At 47.1% G+C, this 26,474-nt stretch overlaps 2 protein-coding genes and 1 long non-coding RNA gene across 7 annotated transcripts in view; 1 reads left to right on the top strand and 2 right to left on the bottom strand.

Annotated features, from left to right (window-relative positions):
• Positions 1-3,619: 3,619 nt before the first annotated feature.
• On the bottom strand, positions 3,620-14,459 carry LOC147650076 (uncharacterized). Its single transcript, XR_015277373.1, has 3 exons — positions 14,252-14,459; positions 7,205-7,295; positions 3,620-7,087 (listed from the first exon to the last, which is right to left on the bottom strand). It is a non-coding gene; the product is annotated as an uncharacterized LOC147650076 (long non-coding RNA).
• On the top strand, positions 4,826-18,392 carry DHRS7B (dehydrogenase/reductase 7B). 4 transcript variants are annotated; one of them, XM_086854527.1, is made up of 8 exons: positions 4,862-4,897; positions 5,231-5,403; positions 9,130-9,305; positions 10,823-10,938; positions 11,598-11,808; positions 12,432-12,524; positions 13,820-13,972; positions 14,290-15,688. In XM_086854527.1, exons 3-8 carry the CDS (start codon positions 9,155-9,157, stop codon positions 14,493-14,495), a joined length of 930 nt encoding a protein of 309 aa, XP_086710653.1. In that variant the 5' UTR covers positions 4,862-4,897; positions 5,231-5,403; positions 9,130-9,154; the 3' UTR covers positions 14,496-15,688. The 4 variants fall into 4 exon arrangements, with proteins under 4 accessions (XP_023792635.2, XP_023792633.1, XP_086710653.1 ...); XM_023936866.2 differs by having other exon boundaries at positions 5,231-5,926; XM_023936867.2 differs by lacking the exons at positions 5,231-5,403; positions 14,290-15,688 and adding an exon at positions 17,987-18,392 and having other exon boundaries at positions 4,826-4,897.
• TMEM11 (transmembrane protein 11) overlaps positions 18,268-26,474 on the bottom strand; it is a 9,188-nt gene continuing 981 nt past the window's right edge. The window contains exons 1-2 of one of the 2 annotated variants that reach the window (XM_086854529.1): positions 21,607-21,745; positions 18,275-19,197 (exon numbers count right to left, since the gene is read on the bottom strand). In XM_086854529.1, the coding sequence (XP_086710655.1) occupies positions 18,681-19,197; positions 21,607-21,665 (576 nt within the window). In that variant the 5' untranslated portion in view covers positions 21,666-21,745 and the 3' untranslated portion in view covers positions 18,275-18,680. Of the gene's footprint in view, positions 19,198-21,606; positions 21,746-26,474 lie in introns of those variants that run through there. The other variant, XM_086854528.1, reaches the window with a different exon arrangement.

The following is a 26,474-nucleotide window of genomic DNA, read 5'->3' as shown; positions in this document are numbered from 1 at the left end:
GAATGGCCCAGCCGGGGATCGAACCCGCGACCCTGGGGTTGGCGGCAGCGGCCGGTGCGGTGCCGGGGACAGGAGCGAGGTGTCGGATTGTCACTCTGAGCGTGGCTGCGGGGTCACAGCAGCCCCCAGCCCGTTCACTGATGCTCCCCAAACCTCACCGGGAGGGAGCTGTGAGCGGTGGAACCCGCCGGGATGCCCGCGGGCACTGGCACGGCAGCCTGGCCCCGAGGCACCGGGGACACCAGGCTGCAGGGACCATGCCCAGGGAGGCGACAGCCTCAGGGAGACGTGGCGGGGGCCCAGCCCCTGGTTCTCCCTGTGCGTGCCGGATTGGAGTGCCGGGAACAGGCTGTCACAGCCCGGCCCAGCCCCGTGCATGTCTGCACAGGAAATGTTTGATTACAGCTTCATTCATCTCCTCTGCTGCCGTTGGAAAAGGGGACGCTGTTCCCGTGGCTCTCTCTGCCCGGCAGCAGCTCGGGACCTTGCGCTGGCCAGATCCAAGCCTAATTCCTATTTTTTTCCTTAGGACTGAAAGCAGTCCTCATTCAAGAAGAGGATGGCTCGCTGCTCGGATCCAGGCATGCAGCAGCAATGACCTTGGCTAGGCAACCATCTCCTGAATACAGAAATGGATATAAAAGCAGCAATCCCCTTTTTAAAAAACACCCAGTCTTCTGCTAAGGTAGGGAAAGGCAGTGGTTTGTTAAATAAATGCGTCTGTCAGGGCTGGATTTCTTTCCCAGCTTTCCTAAATGCCCTTCACCAGCAGAGAGGGGGGAGGGGACCTGCTCTTTGAAGCCTTTTCCTTATGGGAATAGAAAACACGGAAAGAATTCAATTCTCTGCCACAGCCCAGCAGCGCTGATCCACACTTCAAACCCCAGAGCCCGGGAGCACGGCGGGCTGGTGGGTGCTTGGAGCCTGCAGTACCGCAGATTAGCCTTGTTCGATATCCAGCATCATTAAGTGTCCCCCGTGGTGTTAAAGCTCAGAAAAAGGGGCAGGAATGGAGACTGGGGAAGAAAAATTAGGAAATTCTGTGTAGAAAGAACTGCGGTTATCCAAATCTTTGATCAAAGCACCATCTAGTGAAGAACAGGCTCCTTGCAGCTGGCAGCGCTTGGGGCAGCTGCACCAACATTTGCCTTTCCACCAAAGGTTTGCTGCTAAAAACCCCCAAATATCACCCAAATGTGCACAGCCCGTGCTGGACCTGAACGAACAGGGACATGCCCCCAAAACTGCTGCCCTCTCCTTTAAATCGTTGTGAGTGGAAACGCATTCCCCTCCTCATCTCCCACCAGAGAACCTCAGCCCCCCTGAAACCTGCAGGGAACGAGGCACCACAGGAAGAGAAGGATTTCCATGTTGTAGTTGGGGAGCTAAGGAAAAGAAAAGGTAAGTGAGCGGTCCAAGGTCGTGCAGGAAGCCGGAGGCAGATCCGGGAATAGAGATCAGCCACCCTGGACCCAGGGATGCCTGAACAATAGCACAGCCTCTCCCTCTGTTGTCATTTAACTCCTTCCTGACCCACCAAAACCTAGAGAGGGGTGGGCTCTCCACTCCTCTGCAGATGTGCCTGCGGCTTTTCAGCTCTTGGGGGCCCAGCCCTCAGCCTGTACCTGCTTTCCCCTCTCCAAACCAAGAAGTAGGGAAGGATAGGGTTGGATATCCTGAGAGCAGTGAAGCTGCAGGTAGGAAATACTTCTGTACAGTTGGCCTGAGCTGTCCCCTCATCAATTAAAGCAACCACAATTAACATATTTTTATGGTCTTATCTTTTTTATGGTTTATTATCTTTAAATGGTACCTCAGCTTTGCCATTTCTGTGAGTGACAAAACATCACTCTCTCCCCTGGAAGCATTCAGCTCCATTAAAATGATTGTGGAGTGTGGGGATCTTTAGCTGCAGGAGGAGAGGATATTGCTGCCTCTCCCTCTTGCCCAGATTTTGGGTTATCCGCATGGATTGGGGATTTGCAGCACGATCACACATCAAAAATGCAGTTTCACTAAGTCTACACTGTTCTCACACTGAGCTTGGAAATGCTGCAGTGCAGGCTCTGGAGGAGACAGTAATTACAAACAAACCTTATAGAAAATAGCTGGAAAAGAAAAATAATACTCAGGTGGTGGAAAAAAACTGAACTGCAATGAACTGAACCTGCAGCAAAATTCTTCCAGAGACAAGAGCTGAGAGAAATAGTGACCAAGTATCCAGGCAGAGTTCTCTGAAAGGAGTTGGATGTCCTTGAGTTAGAGCCCAGATCCAAACCAGAACTATAACTGAGGCAAAAGTTAAGACCATCTTCTTGTGTCACTGTCTTGAAGGGACACAGACAAATCTGCAAACAGCTGCAGGGGCAAAGAATTGGAAAAGCCCTGAGAAGCCCTTATTTTTCTGTTTTCCATCCTAGGTCTGTTTGTTTCCCCTACCCCCCTAGAATGTTTTCCTCGACTCCTATAAACCAAATTATGGGAGCAGGGAGGGGAGGATGAGAGTCTGCACCCTTGTATGAGAGGCTGAGACATGGAAATCTTTAATTCTACCACAGCCTTTTGAACATTTATATCTTCCAGCCACAGGGGCTGTGAAACTGGGAGCTCTCAGTTCAAACTAGTTCCCTGGGGAAGGGTTTTGTTACCCTGTGGGGATTTCTGCCTAGATCTTTGCTCTTAGGATAAGCAACCAAAGCTTTTCTTACAGAAAGAAGCTACATCTTATACTCCTTGGGAAAAAAAATGTGATAAATAAGAGCCCACAGGAGCTAGGACACAAAATTGCTGCCCTAGAGATTAGGGTTAAAGGGCTGCAGATCTGCACCCAGTGAGTGCAGTAAAGCAGATGTCACCAAACACAAGTGAAAACTCAAATCCTTGAGTTTGAAGACTTTTTCTTTTCTCCCCCTCAAAAAAGAGTTCCTGCATTACAAGAGGGCAGTGATAGAACAGCAGGATGTTTGTCAAGGAAGTGTTAACATGCTAAAAGGATTCCAGCCCTTTGCAGTTGTGGCCTGACAAAATGAGAAAGAAAAGAGGAGAGATTTGAGTGCTAATAAAAACAAGCATAGTTTTGGATTATGCCAACATTTACCAGTTGGGGCTTGCACAGTCTGCAAACCAGTCCTAGATTTGGGGTAGAGCCTTCACTAATGGTTCTGAGAACAAAGAGACATGTTGACATAAGTAAATCATCTCATCCCCATCCAGTGTGTGATGTGTCAATGAGCAGGTTTAAATCAGAGGTGAATTTGCTGTTAATTACATTAGATTAACCTAAGGAAATGGAATCCCAGTCAAAGCAACAAAGTCAAGCTTTAATTCACTGACTTTCCCTCTCCAGTTGCAGCTCCAGTCTGACCCTGTGCTGTATGACTTGCTGGGCACTTGGTTTCAATCAACTCTGCCAGCACTTGCCTGTCTGGGGACAGATCATTCCTGTTAAAATAAACACCAGGTAAATGACCAGAGCAGCTTGGGCAGGGCTCTCAGGTAACTGCTGTCCTGTGCTTTAAGCTTCAGCTCTTGCTGCCCTGCTTGGGTGGGAAAGAAGGACTGAAATGGCTTTTTCCAGCTCTGATTTTCAGAAGACTGAACCAGCTACAGCTCCCAGTAATGCTGCCATGACATAATTCTTTTACTGGGCTTTATTTTTCGATTTCATTTGTGTAAATAAAATTATTGATTCTTCCATTTCATTACATATTGTCCCTGAAGTAAAAAAAGTGCATTATCATCCTTCCTTTCAGACTGTAATTTTTTGGAAGATTTTGAATTATTTTCTCATGTTTTCCCTGAAATATTGATCCCTTACTAATGATGAACCGGCACTGAAGCTTTGAATTAATTTCATTGTTTTCCCTATTAGAAGAGAGGAGCAGAAAAAAGTTACCATAAAAATTGATGATAAAACCATCTTTCAAAGAACTGCTGCAAAAATCTGTCCTTCATTATTTGTCCAGGGATATCAGGGGATTTACAGCTGCACAACTGCAGAACATTCAGGCCCCATTTCTGTACAGAGCTTGTGGAAGAGCAGAGAAATCGGGTTTTTCCCCATCATGGATTTCAAAGAGGCTCCACAGAAATGCCTCTTTTCTCCTACAGGAATTTACTGATCCTCAGAGTCATGCCTTGCACAGGGTCCTGTCCTGTGCCAATGTCATCTCAGGTACAGGGTGGGATTTTGGGGAAGTCCTGTGTAAGGCCAGGAGCTGGTGACCCATGGGGTTCCCTTCCAGCCGAGCTTTTTCTGATCTTCAGTTTTCATGTGGAGATATCAAAGAAAAGAGAATTTAAGTTTGTGCAATCAGCAATGAGCACGTAAAACAGTGATCATTGCAGCTGGGAATTCAGGATGTGCAGGGAGGGGTCAGAGATGGACCAGGATCTGCTCCGTGGGGCCCAGCAATGGCACAGGAGGAATGGACACGAACTGATGGCCAGGAAGTTCCACCTGGATGAGAAGAAATTTCCCCGTGCGGTGCCCGAGCTCTGAGCAGAGAGCAGAGAGCAGAGAGAGCCTCCCTCACATCCCTCCCTCACATGGATGGGGAGATTCCAGAGCTGCCTGGGTGCAGTCCTGTGCCGTGCTCTGGGATGGCCCTGCTGAGCAGGGAGGCTGAACCACATTCCCCACAGTCCCTTCCAGCCTGACCCCTTTGGGATTTTGGGATTCTGGGACTGAGGGCAATGCCCACCCGGAGGGGAACCCCGAGAGAGCGGAACCCCTGTTTGGTAGCGCTGCCGCCCGGCCGGGCTGCATAGGGGGGAGGACAGGTGAGGGCAGCAGCTCTCCGGCAGAACTTCCGGTTGTGTCACGGCGGAGCGGAGTCCGGGCGGAAGTGCCGCGAGAGCCACTTCCGGCGGTGGCCATGGTGACGGCGGCGGCCAGGTGGGGACAGGAGGGGACAGGGAGGGACAGGAGGGGCCGGGGGACACCCGGGAGGGGCCGGGGGGCTGCGGGTGCGGCCCTGAGAGGGCCGGGGGGCTGGGAAAGGCGGGAGAGGTCGGGAGGGACACGCTGCGCTCTCCGGGACAGAGTTCACCGCTGGTACTGACGTTAAATACCTAATTATAGATAAATCAGGGAGACAGCCGGCTGTCATGTTCTCACGGAGGTTTAGGTGGTTCCTGATTTGGTAAATGTCTGAAAAATACTTTCTTTGGAACAACAAATGTTTCAATTTTCTAATCGGGCCACCTTTGTTTCTGTCCCAAACACCAGGAGAGGAATTCCGCGTGGGAGGGTGGAATTGCAATTTGTAACTGAGTAAAAGTGGCAGGAAGATTAATGAGAAGACGATTTAATAGAATCCTAGGCTGGTTTGGGTTGAAAGGACCTTAAATCCCATCTCATTCTACCCCTGCCAAGGACAGCGACACCTTCCACTATACCAGGTGGAGGAGCAGATAATTCCTCAATTCCAGGCTGGTTTTTGGGTGATGGAAACGTGTTTATCCTCCTTTTGCTGCAGCATGGATTGAGGTTGTTGTTTTGCATAACAATTACGGAAGAACTTGGGCAGGATGCACTGAATGACTGCTGGGATACAACAGAGGGTTTCCTTGGGTGATGCTTCAGGTGGCAACTTTTGAGAATTCCAGCTGTGTTGTTGTTCTCCTTCTCCTGTTTGGAATGAGGAGCTCTGTCCAGTTGCTGCATTCCTCCCTAAGAGTTTTTACTGCTTTCAGAAGTTTGAATTCACTTCTATCTTCTCATTCTGGGGGTTAAATTCCCCCCCTCCACTGGAAAGGTCAGAGCCCGTATTCCCAAGGTTTGTTTTTAGAGGCAGCCCCTGGCTGAGCTGGCATTGGACACTTGCTTGAATCGCTGCCATTTCCAAATTTAAGTCGGGGCTGTCCTGCTCCAGGACCGAGGGAGCTCCAGCTCAGAGTCACTGCAAGTGAGCCTCTTTTTCAGGTAGGACATTGTGCTTTCTTCAGACTAAAGTCCTCACTCAAACCTAGAGGGGCTGTGCTTTTTTCCTTAGGAAAAACCAGATTTTTTTCCCCTTTCTTTTATCCCTGCAAACCTTTTGATTTGGGAATGCAGCCTCCCAGTTGCTGCTACTCGACATGGAAAGGACAATGTGATTCTGGGAGCCTGCAGCTGCAGAATCAGTGTTGTTTGGGGAAGCTTCCAGGGGTTTGGTCTCATCTTTGCTGTCTCTAATGCACCCTTGACCTTATTAATCAATATCCATGTTCCTTCAGAAACCACTGTCCTGGCTTTCATAGGAGAACATCCAGTTTTGTTTTAAGGGGAAAGTTCTGGGTTTATTTTTAATTGGATAAATGTGATTTATTCTAAAAGTTTCCTATCACCTGTATTTCCTCACATTATCAGTGTTCTTATTTCTGCTCTCGAATAACCTGCATGTTCCAATCCTGCCTTTTGGGATGGAGAATTGGGAATTACAGGACTTGGTTTGCACCACTTAACGAGCAGTGGCTTCTCCCATTCTGAAACCCTGGTGTTATAAACATTACCTGCTAATAACAGGGAATTTTTTTCAGTGTGAATGCCCAAATTATTGAACAGAGGTGATAGTGGGGTCTCAGACCTTTGAGCAGGAGGCCTGAGATAGTCAGTTTATCTCTAATTAGAACCCACGTGTTCCCCACCCTCACCCCCGTTTTTAATGTCTTTGGCTACTTCAGTGTTACCTAAAGTTTGTGATAGAAGGAAGTCAAAATCAAAGCAAATCTTTTTGCTGTAGGTCTGAAGTACTACAGAAGTTCTTCTGTCCCAAATAATTTATTCAGCTGGGTTGTCCTCTCTTTCAAATGTGACTGAACCGATATTTTCTTTGTTTTGGGTTTTTTTAAGAGGTCATTTGAGCACCTTGGAAGAAGGCACTGCATCTGCATTCCCCAGTATAAAGGGATTTACATCTCTGATTGGCAAATCTTTCTCTCTTGCTCCTCTCCCTTCTCTTCCCCATCCCCTGCTTCCCCTCCCCAGAGCTGTTACCTGTTGGTTCAGACTCCAGCCAGGAATCTGCCAGAGCAGGTTGTTGCTCCTGCCTGGGTTCTTGGTTTGCTGCAGCCCTCAGGCAGAGATGGACAATCTGCCCAGTTCCTGTGTATAACATGGAGAAAAAGGGAAGAAAAACAATAAAAGACTTGGAAATATTTTTCAGATCTTACTGTGCTTTAGTTAGGAGAGGTGTCAGGAAAGCCCCCTCTTCCCAGTTACCTTTTCACTTGCATTTCACTTGTACCAGAGCAGGGCCAGATTTTTCCAGTGCCTCATGAAGGAAGTGCCACTGCACCTGCCAGCTCCCACTCTGGAAATAATGAAAGAGCCTAAACGTGGGCTGAAGGGTTTTTTTTTATTCCAGAATTTTCTGTAAGCCCAATGTCAGCACAGCACCTGTTGTCCCTGCCCACACCTCGTGTTGTGAATCTCAAGAGATCTTTGAGAGAACAAAAAAAGGGGAATCATAAAGAAGGCAGCTGCTTTCAACGACCAGCTGAGCATGACCCAGTCAGGAGAACCTTCTCATCCAGTCTGAAAATCCAGTGGCTTTGTATCAAAACATCTCTTTCCCAGAAATTATTTTAGGGAAGATCCATTCTCTTATGCCAAATGAACTGTAGCGGTCCCTGGCTGCAAACCAGTACAAAATACACTGTGTGCACTCCCTCAGCTCAGGGCTGGAGGAATAAGATGCTTTGCAGTGGCCTGAGCTGAATCCTCCTTTTGGATTTCTGCTTTTCCACTCTGGGCACACTCCCTGTGCCCAGGGGAGCTGCTGTTCCCATGTCTCCCTGCATTATCCACAGGAGACCACACCAGGAAGGACTTCAGACACACATGAGTCAGTTTGGGAATGGGAAGCTCCAAAGGACTACAAGATTTGTGTTCTGACTTGATGGCTTTGTTTCTAGACCTTGCCAAGTTTATTTAGAGATGTCTTTATGTATTATTTTATTGTGTTCCAGCTGTACCCCCAGAAATACTTATTTTAATCAGTTCACTACTATTTCAGCAAGCTGTTCACTGAGCAGCTATTTGAGGAATTCTCTCCAAGCCCCTGATGGATATCTGGAAGAGCCTGACATTTTCCACATTAGCTCTGTTCCATGGCATGCAGAGCCTCTGCCATCCCCTCAGTTCCACACAAGCTCAGTCCTACACAGTGACACCGAATTCTGCCTTGGCATTGTAGTGACCTCTTATTTTCTGCTTCTTGTGCTGTCCTTTTGTTTGAAGGAGCACAAGTTGTATGCCCAGAATGTCCCAGTATCTTTCCAGATAGAAGATTGCCTGTCTTGCAGTTCAGACTGTAAGAGTTCAAACTCTGCCTGCACGAGAAAGAAGAAGGGAAGGGAAAATACCCTGATGTTTGTTTTTGACTTCATGTGTGACACAGAAGATTTCAGGAAGGGCTTGTAATTAACTTTACTCTTACACCAAGCTGTGATAAAAGCTCAGGGATATACAGAGGGAAAATCAGTGGCCTTTTCACAGAAGTCCCAGTTGCTCTTTGGCCCTGGAGTAAGCTGTCACATAAACTATTCCCTTGAAGGAATGGCTTAGCAAGGAGATTAGGGCTATGCCTTGGTATCAGAATCCAACTGCAGCATGAGATTTCAGTGTGTTAAGCAAATAACTGGTTCAGAGAGAAAACCTGGAGCCTCCAAAAGACAGACTGGCTCATATCCATCTGGGATAATACACAGTAACTGATCTCTAGCTTGTAGATACTCTGGTACTGGCTGTTCTAGAGAAATCTGAACTGTTCTATACAATCAGAAGAATGTGGAGAAATATCCCAGCCCTGAGGAAATTCCAAACAAGAGGGTGAATTTAGGGCAAAACACGGGAACAGCATCCCTGAACCCAAGCTTGTTACGTGACAGCTGACAGGATGCAATGCCAAGTGTCCTGCTGGGATGTTCACATTACTATTTAAATGCTTTAACTTGGGTACTGATGTGAACTTTCCAAAGCCTAAATGAAGGGATGAGAAAATCTGCTGAAGATACAGAGGTATCTTGGTGATTTATTGGTGGTCTAAGGCAGGGTTAAGAAAAATAATTCCAAAACAGTTTTCAAGCCTTTGCTCATTTTCTTCATGGTGAAATGATCTCGTTCCTTTTATCCTGTGGCTCTAGGAAGACAGTTCAGAAAGGAAAGCTGATGGATTTCACAAGCACTGTCATCATCCCGCTGCTTTTTGGCAGCTTGGGGATCTTCGCGCTGTTCCGGCTGCTGCAGTGGGTGCGGATGCGAGCTTACCTGCAGGAAGCAGTGGTGGTGATCACAGGGGCCTCCTCTGGCTTGGGGAAAGGTATGGACCCAAAGCAGGGCACCAAGGGCAGGACAGGCATGGGCCTGTGGCAGGAGCAGCTCTTGGGATAAAGCAGTAGTGAGCTGAAAGTTCCTGTTGATCTGAGTTCTGAGAGATGTGGCTCCCACCTGAGTTATAACCACAGCCAGTGCAGACTGGAATGCAAGAAAGTCTCAATGTTTGGTACAGAAAATTGCAATCATCCTGTATAAACTGGAGCTCATCAAAGCAAGGCATCAGATGCTGCTCTTGTGCTGTCAGGGGTCCTTTCCCTAAATCCTGAAAAAGCCCGGAAGCTAAATTGTTTCTTTAAAACCTCCCAGAAGTGGTATTCTGCATTCATGTACTTCCAGCTGCTCTTCCAGACTTTCCACTCCTCCTTCTCCCTCATCCTCAAGTTAAGGTACCTTTCCTCTCATGGTACAAATCCATCCACTCTAAAGTTAAACTCTTGGCTTTATTTAACACCAGGAAGTATTTTTTTTCCAGCTGAAACTTATGTTTTGCTTCAGTGGCTACATTCTCAAATTCTGCTTTCTATAATTGCTTTAAAAGCTGCTTGAAGAGAAGACAAGGTGCTCTCTGCCAGCAAGGCCTTTCATTAGGATGAGTACATTTATAGAACAAATAGAGCTTTAATTGATGCTGCCTTTGCATGTGAGCTTGTCCCTAAGGACAGGGGTGTTCAGGAACTGGCCAAAGGAGATGAACTGGTTCTCTCTGCCTGCCTCAACCAAAGAGTGGGAGTGGTAAAGGATCTTGTAGTTCTCATCAGGAAGAGAGGAAATTAGTATTCCAGGAGAAACCTTCCAGGTGGAGCTCCGTCTGTGCTGTGGGGTGTAGCGACTTCCACCACTGTACAGTAAAGTTTCCTCCCTTATTGACTCATTTGCAAGATCTTTTACAACTTCCCCTTACTCCTATTTATTAATACACCAGACCATTTCTAATTACTGTGTGTTCATTGCCATCCACTGTCATCCCTTATGCAAACAAGCAGTTTGTCCCTCTGGCTCCCAGAGGGGACAGGAACATGCAATTAGGAGGACAATAGCCTGGCACCTCTTTGCCAGGCTTTTCCAAATGAAGAGAATCACCTTGATGAAGACATCATATCTCAGGCTCTCAGAACCTCTGGAGGTTCTGGAGGTGTTCATTAAAATAGAAAGTCCTAAGACCTGTGTTAGATGACTTAAACAAGCTGTGGTCCCTCTTAAGAAGGGCATAAAGTCAAAAATGGAGACACAGGCAAATTTGACCAGCTAAGGGGGAGGATGTCTAACCAGCACAGTATCTGTGAGCACAGCAGCTGCCTCACCACTATCATGTGTCTCTCACAGTCTCACACGTGGCTGTGACCTCGCTGTAAATCAGCCTGGCCATCACACAGCAGCAGTAAAGCCACCTCAGACCCTGCCAGCAAACAGCAGTTTTGGCCATCACCAGGTCTGATGTGAATCTGTCCTTTGTCTGGTATTCACATGCCTATTTTGCTCTCTTCCTTGCTTCCTCCACAGAATGTGCCAAAGCTTTCCATGCAGCTGGATCCAAGCTGGTGCTCTGTGGCAGAGACAGTGAGAAGCTCAAAGAGCTGGTGCAGGAGCTTTGTGCTGTGAAGAATCACCGCAAAAATGTGAGTGTGGGACGAGGACAGGATTTCTGCTTGGGTTGTTACAGAAGTTACAGAATTGCCTGTGGGCTGTTCTCTTGAGCAATAGGAAAAATGCAACTCCGTGGTTAGGGGTAGAGGCTGATATAGGAGTACACTGAGCTGTCATTCCTTGTAAAAACCCCACAGAAAGAGGCCTCATGGCTAGAAATAGAAGTGAAAGCACAGGAGCACAGAATGCCCAAACTCCTTACACCTGCACCTCATACACTGAATTTGGAAAAGTGACTTTCTTTCTGTTGGCTTTTATTTTTTGTCTATGCCTGCTGACAATAGCTAAGAAAGGTACTGCTGGCTTCTGCAGAAAACAGTTACATTTGGCCTTTTTCAGATGCATTTTCTTTAATAAGACTACAGGAAACTTTAGTACTTGAGGAAGATCTCCCTTTGCTAGGCTCAGGGATAAGGAACAAGCTACAGGAGCAGAGAAAGATGAGCACAACCTGCTTCTGTCATGAATTCCTGCCAACCTGCTTCTGTCATGAATTCCTGCCACATGGAACTGCTGCACTGTAGTTGTACAGGGCCTGGATGGCTCCTGTGCTTGCAGAGCTGGGAGATCCCATCATCAGCTGGCACATCCAGCACTGAACTGTGTTTTGCTAACTTCAGTTTATTCACAGACACACGAGCCTCACACTGTGGTGTTTGACCTCTCGGACACCAAAACTGTGGTAAATGCTGCTGAGGAGATCCTGAAGGCCTTGGGTCACGTGGACATCCTGATCAACAATGCTGGCATCAGCTTCCGAGGCACAATCGTGGACACAGGACTGGATGTGGATAAGAAAGTGATGGAAACAAATTACTTTGGACCTATAGCCCTCACCAAAGGTACCTGTGATCCACAGGATTGGGCTGATGCCTCTGCAGACCAGTACAACTGAGCACAGTTTCATTTTGTGATTGTCATTATACCTGGTACAGGCACAGGGTGAAGGGAGGTTTGGGGTTATGGGCAGGCCTGAGGGCATGACTGTGTGGAAAATACTGTGTGGAGATGATCCCTGGTTCCATCTCCTGATGCTAGCCTGGCAGGGACTTGGAAAGAGGTCCAGTTATCCTGTCTGCACTGACAGAACTCTGGAGAACGTGGTGAGGGGTGCAGTGGAGCTGCAGCTTTCCTAGGAAACTTTGGTTACACAGAAAGCTCAGCCTGGAGTGTGTCAGCTGCAGGAAAAGGGAAGATGTTCTGGTGGCAGGAAAAGCAAGTCCTGCTGCCCACTGTGTGGGAGCAGCTCTTGTGCAGCCTCTGGCACAAGGAACCTCCTCACAGGTGAATGTCCCAGCCAGACAGAGCTTCAGTCAGAGGCATCCCAAGCACTGTTCCAACCCCTGCACTGAAGAGGGATCTTGTAATTCCCTTCAGCATCTCTTGAGTGCTCTGAAAGCTTTGATTCTTGACAGCAGCAATGGCAGGACTGTTGTCTGAATGGGTCTTTTCTGTCCTTTGCTAGCACTTCTCCCCTCCATGATCAAGAGGAGACAAGGCCACATTGTGGCCATCAGCAGCGTGCAAGGCAAAATAAGCATTCCTTTCAGATCTGCATGTAAGTACCTCCACAGAAGATGGGAAAGACATATTTGGGGCAGCAGACTGAATAAATACTTGGCTCCTGCTTCCACATTTAACTCTCCATGGAATTGGCTGCGTGCAGGGAAGGATAAGCTGTGGATCACCCTCAGTGGGGTCACAAACCACTGACAGCAGTCTTAAATAAAAAATCTTAGCCCCGTCCTTAAGTTTTTAAGGGGTGAAGAAGGAGAATATGTTTTGAAAAGAGCTTGACAGTCCTATCTTAACACTTGAGAGTCACTATAATTCCATAATTTTATGGTATTTTATCCTTGTCATTTGTCTGCATTTTCTCCTCTAAGAAAGCAGGAATTTTTGTTTTAATAAATTATGAAGTGCCATGGTACAAACAATACCAGAACAAAAGCCTAAACAATGTTGATCCAGCAAACTCTTCATGCTAAATCAGTTATGACAAGAAATATTGGTGGGATTACTGGGAAAAAAACCTTTTAAAAGATGGATGAACTAAGAGGAGAGCATTTGACATGCAAGCATCTGTAAATCACTGAAAGTAAACACCAGAAGTAGAGTGGTGAAGACATACAGTGGGGCAGGAATGATGCTGAGTGGGGGAGAGCCTGGAATGTCTGAGCCGTGGGGTTTAGCAGGTGATGTGGGTCCAATAGCTCCAGGAAGTGTGTTCTGAGGAGCTCCCAGAGCATGTGCACAAGGACCAGAGCCATGTGGATCTGGCAGCAGGAGCTCAGCCCTTGCCTGGGTCCTCACAGCGTGTGCAACCTGTGCTGAGCTGGCTCTGGTGCTGCTGGTGTGGCAGTGACCAAGAAAACGGAGTCACTCAGCCGTTTCACGGGGGAAAATCCTGCACTAGGAGCTTCCCTGCTCTGCCTGCCTGTGTGATCTGGTGTTGCCTTGTGTGCAGCCAAGCCCTGAACCTGCTCTGCGAGTCCCCAGTGCTCGGCACGTGCAGGGCAGCCAGCTCTGCCTTCCAAAGCCTTTGGGTCTCCTTTATCAGGAGTGGGAGGCAGCTTGGGTTCACTCTGAAGCGCTTTGGCACGGCTGTGATATTAAGCTCAGGATCCCAGCCAGTTTTCAACTTGAGTTTACATTTTGTCTTCCTAAATTGCCCTGACTCCCACTACCTGTTGCTGCCATTCACTAAACAAAAACAAACGTAGAGGTTGGAGAACAGCTCTTGGGTTCTTGCTGAGAAGTGGCTGCATTGCAGTGAAAGATCCATTCAGGAAGGGAAAATTCCTTCAGCCCTGCTCCTTCTCCTTGGTGCACAGTCCTTTTCCTGTTTTCCAGATGCTGCCTCTAAGCATGCTACCCAGGCCTTCTTTGACTGTCTGCGAGCAGAGGTGGAGCAGTATGACATTGAAGTGACAGTTGTGAGCCCTGGATACATCCAGACAAACCTGTCCCTCAACGCTGTCACAGCGGATGGATCTCGCTATGGAGGTGAGAGACCTCTCACTGCCCTATTTCTAAAGCATTTCCATGTTATTAGAAGGTGTGTTTGCAACACATGGCCTCTGGTGGGAACACAGGTTAGCCCTGAAGGATCAAAAACCAACTTTGGATGCAGGATAGCAACAGCAAGCCCCAAAATTCAGCTTTCCCAGACAGCAACTATAGCCTTCTGGGCCAACCATGAGGAACACCTACACAACTGGAATAAAAACCAAAACAATGTGCAGTTAGAGCATTCCTAGGAAAGGTTCCTCAGTGAGGGTTTACCTGCTGGTGTTGCTGCTCACTCAGCTTTCCCTTGGCAGTTATGGACAAGACCACGGCCGAGGGACAGACGGCGGCCGAGGTGGCTCGGGTGGTTCTCAATGCAGTGGGACAGAAGAAGAAGGAAGTGCTTGTGGCTGGCCTGACGCCCTGCCTGGCTGTCTACCTGAGGAACCTCTGCCCCAGGCTCTTCTTCACCTTAATGGCATCTAGAGCAAAAAAGGAGAAAAAAGCAAAGGGCTCTTAGAGCTCAGCTGCCTTGGGCAGGGAGAGGCTGAGCCCCTGCAGTCGGCTGGGACATCACTGGAGGTGCTCCTGCAGGAAAATCCTTTCTCAAAATGCTGTTTACTATTGCACGGAGACTGGGAAGTGGTTTCCCCCACACTGCTGGAGTATAGCACCTAAACCTCAGCTGGAGAAGGAGGGGTGCTCGGACAGGGGGGGAGAGCTGAGGCTGCAGGGGAGGGGTCAGGGGAACACTGCAGTCGGGGAGGCCCTGACTGGGAGACTCCTCACCTCACTCCAGGCATGCTCAGCTTTACTGGCCTGCTACAAATAAAACCCACCTGTTCTGCCTTCACACGAGCAGACCTTGGCTGTCCCCACCCCTGTGAAATACAGTCCTCAGCTGGGAGCTCTCGTGATCAGTGTCTCATTCCCACTCCTTCCAATCTGATCCAGGACATGCTGCATGCAGTGGGAAACTTCAGAGCCTCTTCCTTTACCATGCCAAGTCATCTGATAAATTAAGCTCAATTCAGTGCCACTTTTAAAGAAGTAACTGATGTACAATTTGTGTGTATTTGGCCATCATTTTACCTGTCTGAATCATGCCCTACTGATGTACTGGGACAGTTAATTCTACAGTGACAGCGCTCTGTGAATCCCAGCCCAAGGAATGCAGGGAAGCACTGAACAGGTAGAACACAGCAAGGCATCTGCTGCCAGGACACACTGCACAGGTGACAGCAGCACACCTGGGCCACCTGCAGCACACAGCAGGTGTGATCCTGTGGATGCCAGCCTCTCTGGCACTAGAGAAGAATCCATGTGTGTAGGGTGCAGAGTGTAGCAGACAGACCCTTTGTTCTCATCTGCCTTAAAGCAATCACAGATACTAATCAGGATCACATCCAGTGAGGAATGATATCTGCCTGTTCAGGTATCACTTCAGGGAGCCTGACAGCCTGAAGGGGTGCCATGTTCCACTCACTCCTTCTCATGTGAGGGACAGCAGCACCACTAGGAAAAAGGAATTGGCTGCACTGAGATAGGACAGAAATAATCTTAAAATTGAAATAAACTAATAGTAGGAACGAAGGTCCAGACCCCTCCTGCCACCTCCATGCACTTGCCAGCATTTTCCATGTGTCCTGCCTCACGTGTCCTGCCTGGGATTGCACATCTGATGACAAATAAATTACAGTGCTATGAAATTAATCCCTTGGTCTATTCCAGCTCCTCACAGCACGTAATGTAAGAGGAAGGAAAAGCAGGAGGGTTTTGTTTTTCTTTTCTTACATCCCTGCAAGGTGCTGTTGTACCAGCAGTAGCTGCAGAACAACATACTTTATCCCAGCCCTCTTTATGGGACCTGTTGGCTTAGTGTGAATCCACACAGAGGATTAGTCACACAAACTCTGATACCGGTGTGCAAGCTCAAAAGGACCTTCTTCTAAAAGCCTTTTCTTAACCACTTCAGATTTATAAATGATCTCTGAGAACCAGGATGTGTTTAATGATGACAGTGGTGCTGCTCTGTCAGGACATCCATGCTCTGCCACCTTCCCTGTGGCTGAGGCTGCAGCTGTGTCACAGAAAGGCCTTGGGTTCGACTGACAAGTTGAAGCTTTCAGGTGTGCGGACACCTTTTTTCCTGTTAAGATAGGAAAGCAAGACATTACCTTCTCTGCCTCTCCACAAGGGGAGTGTTGGTGTTAGTTGTGCTTTTCCTTACGTTTCCCATGCTCAGATCCTCAGTTTCTCAGTGAATTGCAGTGCTCCTACCAGGCTTGTTCAGCTGCTCCATGTTCTGGTGTTTCAGGTCATGGCTACCCAGGAAGGACCGAGGGGCTGCTTTGCATTTCTGTGTTCCCATCCAGGGCACTGAGGGTGAAACACATCAGGCCTGAGGGAAAAATTATGTGTGGGGAGTTACTGTAGTTACTGTGGGAACTACAGCTCCAAGGCAGAGGTTGCTGAGGGTGCACCCATTCCTTTTGGAAGTAAATTCCCTCTCTGTGACAGGGGGAATGCTGCACACTCCAGAGCACATCCACAATGGGCAGGTTGGGCAGCAAAGTGTGGGGGCTTCAGAAGGGAGGTTTGTCCCCAGGCACTGTTATTCCACTGAGCTACTGGCACTGGGGACAGCAGATACAGCACCACTCCACATGGATGAGAAATTTTGGAAGTCATTTTACCATTTCGCTGTGCACTAAAATACCCCTCAGGACCTCTCTCATTCTCCCAGGTCACCTTGTGCAGCTACATCCCTGACTGACTAACAACCAGAATGTTAAAAAGCATTTTAGCTATGCTATCACTGAGATTCCTTGGAAAACAAGCCCCTCTGCCCCTCCACCTCAGAATGGAGTAACAGCTGGTTTTGAATCATTGTGACAGCTAAGCTGACTTTTCACCTTTCCTCCTGCAGTAAGAGACCCCAGGAAACTTGCTAATTTTTAACTCAAATCTCTGATGCCAGCCATGCCATAGTGATCATTCCAGACTAGGGGAAACTTAACACAAAAAAGCACCAGGACTCCAGAGGTTTGGTGCATGAAAGAACTAACAGCTCTGAGAATTATTCTGCACTGAGTAAAACAAAGACCAGGAACGCCTTTGGTGTGGGCAGCACAAAGGTACTTCATGTGTAGCAGTAAGCGGTATTAGCTGTGGCAGATGTGCTGCTGCCTTCAAATCCATCCAGCAGGGACTCTGGAGACACGTCAGGGTGGAAGGGCAGCCTGCCCAGCCTGGCCTAACCACTGAAAGATGAAGTAGTTGCATTTCTTTGCCTCCTCTCTGCCAAGGCAACTGTACATTGTTGCTATAAATAGACACTCTGGATCCCAGTTTCTTTTAACCTTGGAGGGAGAGAGCTCAGCCACTGTACAAAGGGCTGCTGCCACCCAGAAATGTCTCACTGCCACTGGAGCTCCTCCAGCCCACTCATGTACAGCTGCCTGTGCTGGTGCTAAGGACTGAGAGCACCCAGCAAACCCAGTTTTCCCAGCACACCACAGTGGGCTGCCATGTCCTGCTCACAGAAAAACTGCCCCAGCAGAGAAGCACAAGTCAGAACCGTGGTCAGAACAGCCCATGGAGGTGTGGACAGGGAGAGTCCTTGGTGCTTGCTGTGGCAATTTGGAGAGATAAAGACAGAAGAGCAGAATTTGGGGTCTGACCCCTGTCAAGGTCAGTGTTTCAGCTGTGAAGGGCAGGCTGCAGCTCCCACTGGAGCAGGGAGCACACAGTGCACAGGCAGCTCTCACTGCAGGCCTTTGCTCTCCTATTCCAAATGTAACACCTGGAGCTGTGCCAAGCTGGCCCTGCCAATGCCAGCCACACCTATTCTCCATGTGGTGGGAGGAGATTACAGACAGCAAGCTCCTATCTTTCAAAAATAACTGGCAGATCTCACAGAGGAGTAAATGTTTCCCATTCTAAGAACAGGATTTTGAGTTTAGAGCTAAAAAATGAATTAATGCACAGTACTGAATTCTAAAATTTCAGGTAGCACAGTTAGAAGATGCAGTCACGTGGATGCCTTGCAGCAGGAGCAGGCAGCTCCTGTGTTCCAGGCAAAAGCAGTGGAATTGTGTGGTCAGGGCACAGCACAAAGGTAAGGCAAGTAGGTTCCCACCTTGGCAGCCCCCAGCTCTGCTTGTGGCTCAAGGCATTTCAGAGATGTATCCACCTTAGGAAGAACTCCTACAAGAACTAAGCAGAATGTGTTTGTAGCTGGACACTTAAAGTGGTATCACTCTGATAACAGTGACAAGAGAGCAAGAGCATTTGAAATTCTCATCCTTTAATGGTCAATGATAACTTCTGGCTGGTTCTGTGTAATACAATTAAACAATATACTTAAATGTTTCCCAAAAAAAAAAAAAAAAAAAAAAGGAAAAAAAAAAGAAAGCAGCTCTCACACCCCTTCTTTCTATTGCTTTCTTTCATTGACATTCTGCTGCTGGATTGGACTCCCCTGGCCTAACATACGGATCTCAAGTCACCACACATCCACATCTCAAGTGTAACGAAGAACTGAAAAACCTTGGTGCACCAGTGATGTGTTATTTGAAAAATAACAGCTCTATTAAACCAAATCCTTCCCAGTCTCCACCGCTTCTCAAAGAGGAAAAACAAAATGTTACTGTGGGAGTCTTAATACACTTGTCTTTGTGGGTTTCTCTCTTCCCTGCTGAAGTCATACAGCGTAGAGTTCATAGATCTTCTTTACACAGTACACCAGGGCAGCGAGTGCTATCGTGTTGTGCAGTCTCTTTCTGTGCAGGTCGTCCTTCCTCACCAGCACCACGGGAGTGGACGAGGTGAGCGTATGCAGGGGCAGGCGCGAAAGTTTATAGGCATCGTACTCGACCTGGTACTTGCAACAGGGATCAAACTGCCAAGAGATCCCGTAGAGGGTGCAGCAAGCCACGCTCAGCACTCCAGCGGGCAGGGAGATGTAGTGAGAATAATCTACTGGCAGTGCCAGAGGGGTGAAGAGGCAGGTGGTGCCCGCCAGCACGGCCGTCTTGTGCAGGCAGTTCCCCACGGTGATCCAGCGCGCTGTCTCGTCGCCGATGCGCGTGGGCTCGATCACGATGTACTTGTACTGCGCTTCCAGCGCCTGCTCCAGCTCGTACTCAAACTGGTCCTGAGCATTCTCCCCGTTGTAGATCTCGTGCACAATGTAACAGTCCGTGGAGGACAAGGTCACCCTGGTAAGGGGAAATGAAGAATTAAAACTACAGGGCTGAAGGACAGGCTGTTCACCCACCCGGCTGGGAGAGCAGGACAGAAGTGACTCAAGTGAGGGCAGCCCCTCGAGGTCACTGCCTCTGTTTCACAACCAGCAGCTTCTCAACTCAAGCTTCATTTTGCATCAGCTGATTACTCCTGCTGTACAACAATTCATCCCAAAAGAAGGCAACGTATTTTTCTTACCTTTTCCTAACTTGGAGGATCTAGAACAATTTGAGAAATAGGGTCTTGTAACAGTCCTGAAATGGTTTCTCACACTGATACCCAAGCAGTTTCTTTGGAGAGAGCAGAAGTGTCACACCTTAATGACCACAACACATCACTGAACAAACCACACAGGCTTCAGGAGCTTTCACAGAAACCAAGACAAGCAGCTTATTGATCCAGGAGGACAAGCTGCTCTGGGAGGTTTGGAGAGAGGAAGCATCTCCAGATGAATACATTTGCTTTCTGCTGCAGCTTGCTATTCAGTCCTCTATATTAACACAGCCTGGTTAAATCCAACAAGGATGGCCAAGGAACACTGCTGAAAGGGAAAGTGAAGAAGGCAGCAGAGCATTCGGTTTTTGGCAGAATGCTTCACTCGGTCTCCTGAAGTGGGATGCAGTAAAGCAAGATACAAGTAACTTTTTAACCCAGGCAGGCTTAAGCAGTGAAGAAAGAGCTGCTCACTTCACCTGGGAGCACATTTCATACTCAGGGGATTCAGGGAACTTGTATTGGACCAGCAGCTTTTAGCTACTTAATGTCACATCAATTTCCACCTTCCCTCCACTACATCACCTTACATCTGCAGCTACATTCATGTACAGACTGCTAAGAAATAGGATTATGACTGTTTACCTGCTCTGAGAAAGGGTAAAAACCTATCCATCAGAACCAGGCAAAATTCTCCCTTCTAAGCAGAAATGAATATTTCTGACATACTTGTGCTTAACCAGAGCAAAACTGAGCACGTGGCCTAGCAAAGATAAAAATATCTAGCAGATTCCTTTGGCAGAAGGAGAACAAATCACACATCTGACCTGATCACAGCAGACAAAATAGCCTCATCCCAACATCATTTAGACCCCCGTGATATCGAGTGGAACACACTGCTGATGTAGAGAACAGAATGAGCACTTTTTGCTCCATTAGTACAGTGGTACTTATGTGCATGCACTGGAAAATAAGGAAGAAAAATACACATTCACAAGCTGCTGTTGCCAAACATTATCCCTAATGTGCAGCTCCACTCAGGCTGCAAAGGGGATTGAGCAGTGGCCAGCTGTAATCAAGAATATTGTTAAATTACAAGCTGTTGCAGACATGCTGGGTTTGTAACAGCAGCAAACATCAACCAGCAGGACCTGAGAGGCACCACCCTCTCCCAAAGCAGAGTCATAAGCACTTTCATTAAAAGTCCAGCTGGAATTTCTATAACCTACAAGGAAAACTCAACTTACAATGTAGTTATTGAGTTCCTTGCAGTGCATTTCCCCTTTGGCCTGTTCATGGGTAGAAAGAAAAATAAAAATCCACCTTAATTCTGTGTATGCCGGGGGCTTCTTTAGGGCAAAGAGCTTGTCAGACATTGTTGAGAAAATTACCATTAACCCTTTCAGCACAGGATGTGCTGGGCTCTGCTGTTCTGCAGTGAACTGAGGTATTTAAAATTTAAGGACAGGACCTATATAAGGAGTTTCTAACAAGAAACCAGTCAAGCAGGTGTTACACTGACACCAAGGACACAGCTGGTGATAGTTTCTGCCAAGGATTCTTTTCCCTGATAACAGCTGCTCCAAGTGCAGCTTCTTCTAAATCAAAAATTGCAATTTCATTGCAAAAGACATATAGAGGCTTAAGGTAACTGCACACCACCACCCATGACTTTGTGAAACCACTTGCTAGGGCATAATGATTTCATGGAAAAGCTATTGCTGAAAGGCATTTTCAAGCTGGAAGCCAACCCAGTGCTAACACAACCCTCCAGACAAAATAATGTATTTCCAACTTTCAGTGTTTTGTAATACCTGGGAACATGCAGATGGGTCTGCAAAACAGAGAAGCAGAATTCAAATTCAACTAAGAACTTCCTAGAGGCTTAGGAACAGCACGGTTGTTGTCATTCAGATCTCCCTGTCATCACTGGGAAAACATGGATGAAGTGAGCCCATTCCTTCCCTGCCTGTACAAGAGCCATTGGAAACGGAGCTTCTAACTCCAAGAATTCAGTATCTACATTACATGAAATTTCTCCAGGCTCAGCACCAGGACATGTGGAACTAACCCATCTGCCTCATTTCTCCTTGCTCAGTTCTTGCCTTTTCTTCCCTCTGAACATCTTTTTTTTCCCTTTCACCATCATTGCACAAGCAGATCCACACCACAAACAGCCACCTGTCAGCAGGAATCCAACAGACTGGCTAGAAGCAGCACTGTCCATCTCCTCTGGAATTTTTTGGCTTGCCAGGCTCTGGGGCTTTATAACAATAAAGATGAGAAAAGCACAGTCCTCCAATGCCAAAACAAGCAGAATTTAAAGTATGTTCTGCTGGGAAAAATAAAAATCACTGGGAACTGAACAGCACAAAGACTTCATCCATGAAAAAGTCTGCCCCCCAACTGTGCTGTTTCTCCAAATGAATCCTCTAAAATCAGAATAAATCTGTATCATAGTGATGAAGCTGCAAATGGCAAAACAGCCAATCCAAAAATGACAATTGAAAAGATATCTGCTCAAACAGGACATGTGAAGAGTCAGCAAGGCAGGCAGCAAGTCTCTATTTCTGCACAGGGAGGTGGGGTTATCATGTATTACTTCCACACAAGAACTGGCTGCCCCTGGAGTACGGAAAGCTGAGAACTGTTTGGATTTCAGATGATACAGAAAAAGACACAGATATGTGGGCTTGAGGAGGTTTCAGCTGAGGACTTCACAGAGGCAACTCTCCTGACACAGCCTTTCCATTGAACAAAGCTGCTGCACATGAACAAATCCAGTCAAAGCAACTGGATTTGCTCAAACACCGGAGGCCGTGGAGTTTGCCTTTTGGAGCTTGTCACCTATCCCCAGCCATGACAAACACAACTGCAGAGCTGTGCAAGCAACTCTGAGCTGGCATCCACCACCTATCAAATGTGGGGATTTTATATAAACTCCATCTTACTTAAAAGAATAGTAAATAACCAGAGAGCACCTAATGCCAGAAGACATAAAATGCTGCCAGGTGTTCATTAGCCTGACAGGCTGTTCACTAGACAGACCAAAGCCTAAAAGCAGTTGTTAATATTATTCAATCAAATGATTTTCCAGGACCTGTCTCCCCACTCCAAGTAAGAGGGCACAGTTAAAACGTTGTACAGCTGTTCTGTAGGAATAGTTCTAGGCCTTACATCCAAATATTTGATCTAATGCAGCTTCTTCAGGCATTCTATGTTTGAGAACTTTTAGTGTCTCATTCTTGGTGCTGAATGAATGCCTGGATGAGGGAATGTGACAGAACTCTCAGCATTCAGCACAGCAAGATGTAAATCACTTAAAACTCAATGATGTCAAATTTTAGTATTGCCAAAGTTATAAATAAGGAATCCATTGTTAACAGAGCTACAGCAGCAGGAGGGGCAGAAGTGTCTGTTAGCTATACAGCAAGCTTCAAATTACATTTGGATTGTCTTCCTAACATGGGAATATGGGAGAGCACCAGGAGAGGGTGAACAATAGCAGCTCCAGCAGTTCATCAAATCCTGAAATGGTTTGGGTTGCAAGGGACCTCAAAGCCCATCCAGTTCCAGTCCTCTGCCACGGGCAGGGACACCTTCCACTATCCCAGGTTGCTTCAACCTTGGATACTGGCCTTGGACACTTCCAGGGATCCAAGGGCCTTCCCACCCTCACGGGGAAGAATCTCTTCTGAAATTCCAGTCCTCAGAGCAGTTCCATTTCTCTGCCTCCACCCTGAAAGCAGGCTCCTCAAAACAGCAGCCTGCCTGGTAAAAGGAAATTTCAACTGGATAGTCTTTATGGATGAAGAAATAAGTAACATTGCAAAGAGGAGGCACAATACCATTCTGTGTGAAAATATCTTCCATTTTGCCATGTGCCAAGTGGCAAAAGCAGAAACAAAGGAACAGAGCACTGAGAACAATGCAGGGGAAAACACTCTGGGAGAACCCTCAGTATCCTCCTACCACTCCCACCTGCAGGGAGGACTGAGCCTCCTGAGTTTGTTGCCTTAAACCTAATGGCATCTGCCAGACAGACTTTTGGTGAGGGTTTCCAGTTATCCAACTATCTCAGTTCTGCAAATGCTCAAAATCACACTTGGAAACAGTCTTAAGCTGCACAAGCACAGTCTGAGCAAAAATAAAAGTTCTTTTGAGCCCCTTCCGTAATTCATAGGTAAAGTTTTGTTGAAGTTTTCTTTCCTGGGCAAGAGTTTTGCTTGGAGCACCAAACAGATTAACTGAAAATGAAGACCAGTTTGATAAGTAGTTAAAAAAATTAGAAAGGAGAAGCTTGCAGCAGTGTGATAACACCTGGTCACAAACAGCACACACAGTCCAGCTCAGCAATGCAAGAGGGGTTTCATGCTGGCTGTGCAAGATCTCAGAAAGGACATTACAGATGGCCAGAGCATGTCTGGGAGTACTGTCAGCACAGCATCTCAGCCAAGCTGAAGGAAGTCAACAGAGTCAAGGAATGACAGATTCAAACACTAAACTTCCCTCCCTCCAACATAAATCCTTCCTGAAATTTAATTTAATTTCAAGATTAAGGAATGAGCTGTGGCCTGGCTTTAATTCTCAGTGGAAATATTCCACCTCCCAGTCATATTCCCCAGTGTATGTTTCTCCTCAGGATATGGTGCACAGAAAGCACAAACAACCCTAAACACCTGGAGAATTTTTTCTCTGAAGGTCCCCACAATCTACCAGGCTCAAGCCCTCAGCCAGGGCTGTCAGGCCTGGGGCTTTAAGAAGGGCATTCAAGCAGAGGAAGAACAGGAAATGCAGGGCAATAAAGCAAGACTTTAATTCAAAAGATGCACCTTAAATTCAAATAGCAAAAAGGACAGGAGAACATTGGGAAGCTCTTCAAACAGCCTTAGGGAGGAACACTAAGGAAAACATCACCAGACCATTACAACAAATCCAGCCCCCAGACAACAAGGAGGTGTCAATTTTAAGTCAACTAATGATTAGCCAGGCTGATGGAAATAGGTCAATCATTGCTGCAAGCAGAGTACCAGAAATCTGAGCAGTGCAGGTAGCGAAAGGAGAGCTCTGGGAGGGCACAGAGGAGCCAGTGCAGGCAGTGGTGATGACATGAAAGCTGTTCTTTCCAGAGTTTGTCAGAACATCTCCCAGGGGAACAAACGACATGCTGTCCACTGCTCTGGCGGGCACCGGGCTGCCTTTTATACAAAAACACCCAGTACAATCCAGTGTCTGTTCTGTATGAAAAAGTTGTTTTGGTCTACAGATTAACAATTCCCTTTAGACAGGCTCCATTAAAGAGTCTATCCAGAATGAAGAAAAACAAATATTTAGTTGGTTCCCTTCTGTGTTTTTGGTTATTTTGTTTAACATTATTATTTCACCAGCAAAGCCAGCTGGAGTTCACAGTCAACATCCTTTGCAATTAATGTCCTTACATTCACTCCTAGCAAGGAAAGCACTTTTTAACCAATTATAGCTTTCTCTATATCAATAAAGTTACTTGTGAAGGGACTCAGTCTCCACAGATATGCTTTTTTTTAAAAAAAATAATTTTAAATGAAAGCTGCTCTAGTCTCGCAGCAGACAGGATTTTATTCAGTACCAAGTCTCCTCACACCACCTCCGACACACAGATGCCTTTTAGAGCTGCTGGCTGACAACTACAGACACTCCTTGAAGCAGCTCAGTTACCAGGAAAACTGGATCAGCACATTCAGTTCAAAAGAACATGTCTTTGGACAAGAATCCTGCCCAGAGTAAGAAAACTGTATTCACCCTATAAAAAGCACATGCCATCATGTGATGACATCAGGTCTGTCAGCGCTGCCTTTGCACAACCGGTGCTGCAGCAGCCTGACAAGACAGGCAGGTGTGGTTTGGGATCAGCCACTGATGGAGTGGCAGAGAGGCCCAGTCATCCACATCTCCTGCTCTGCAACTGCCAGAAGAGCAGCAGCACCTCACTGACATCACCCAACACCTTTGGAATTATCCTGTCACGTTTGTACAGTGTGACACCTAAAGAACCACAAGGTTTTGATGGAGATTGTGAAACGCTGCTCAGGGGAAGATCTGCTGTTCTGTTCTCTTCCATACCCTTCTCGCTGGCAAAAGAAAAATAATACATGCAGCAGGTTCATGGAGTGACTCGTGTTTAAGAACATTTTTGATCCTAAGATCAAGAGAAATCACAGCTTTGAAAAAAGATCACCTCAAACAACAATTAGATTATTGTACAGGTCACAGATGAAGTTACACAGTAACAACTCACTTTCAAGTCTGCATCAGTTTTCACCCTGGAAGAATAATTGAGGTTATTAAATGTTCTTTTCCATATTCTGTTTCTTCCCTTCTGCTGGGAGGACACATCTGCCACATGAAAACTCCACACCTCCCATGCTGGGGCAGTGCCAGCACTGGGTGCAGACGGTTTTACCACTGTGGTATTCTTAGTTGTTTATTTAAACCACGCTGATGCAGGAATTCCATTGGCCCTTCCAGTTCAATTACTTTTGAATTCCCTGAACACAGGCAGCATTCCTGCAATTCACATTAGCGCCAGAATTTTCAGGGCTACTTGTGGCTCTCCTTGGCCGTGTAGATTCAACAACATCAAAGCAAACACTATCGGATCACAGCAAGGGAACAAAGTGAAGCAAAAGCCACAACACAAATTAAGGGGGATATCAGAGTTTCGAGGCGAGGCGGCAGGACAAAGGAAAACTCAGAAAACACCGCAGCAGCTTTCAGCAGCTGCCGGTTACATCAGTCAGCCCTGGGGCAGAACGGAAAAATGCCAACGTCAGGATATGCGGGATAAACCCAGACATTTTCAGCAGGTGGAGAGCTGTGCAAACAGATTTTAAAGTAGCTCGACCAGACACTGTCTTAAGCTGTGCCAGGGGAGGTTCAGGTCGGACATTTGGAAAGATTTCCTCACAGAAGGGGTGATTAAATGCTGGAATGGGCAGCCCTGGGAGGTGGTGGAGTCACCGTCTCTAGAGGTGTTTAAGGAAAAACTGGGTGGCACTCA

The sequence above is a fragment of the Cyanistes caeruleus genome, chromosome 17 (assembly GCF_971803275.1).
Source record: "Cyanistes caeruleus chromosome 17, bCyaCae1.hap1.1, whole genome shotgun sequence".
NCBI classification, from domain to species: Eukaryota; Metazoa; Chordata; class Aves; order Passeriformes; family Paridae; genus Cyanistes; species Cyanistes caeruleus.
This window is presented reverse-complemented; position numbering and strand designations above follow the sequence as displayed.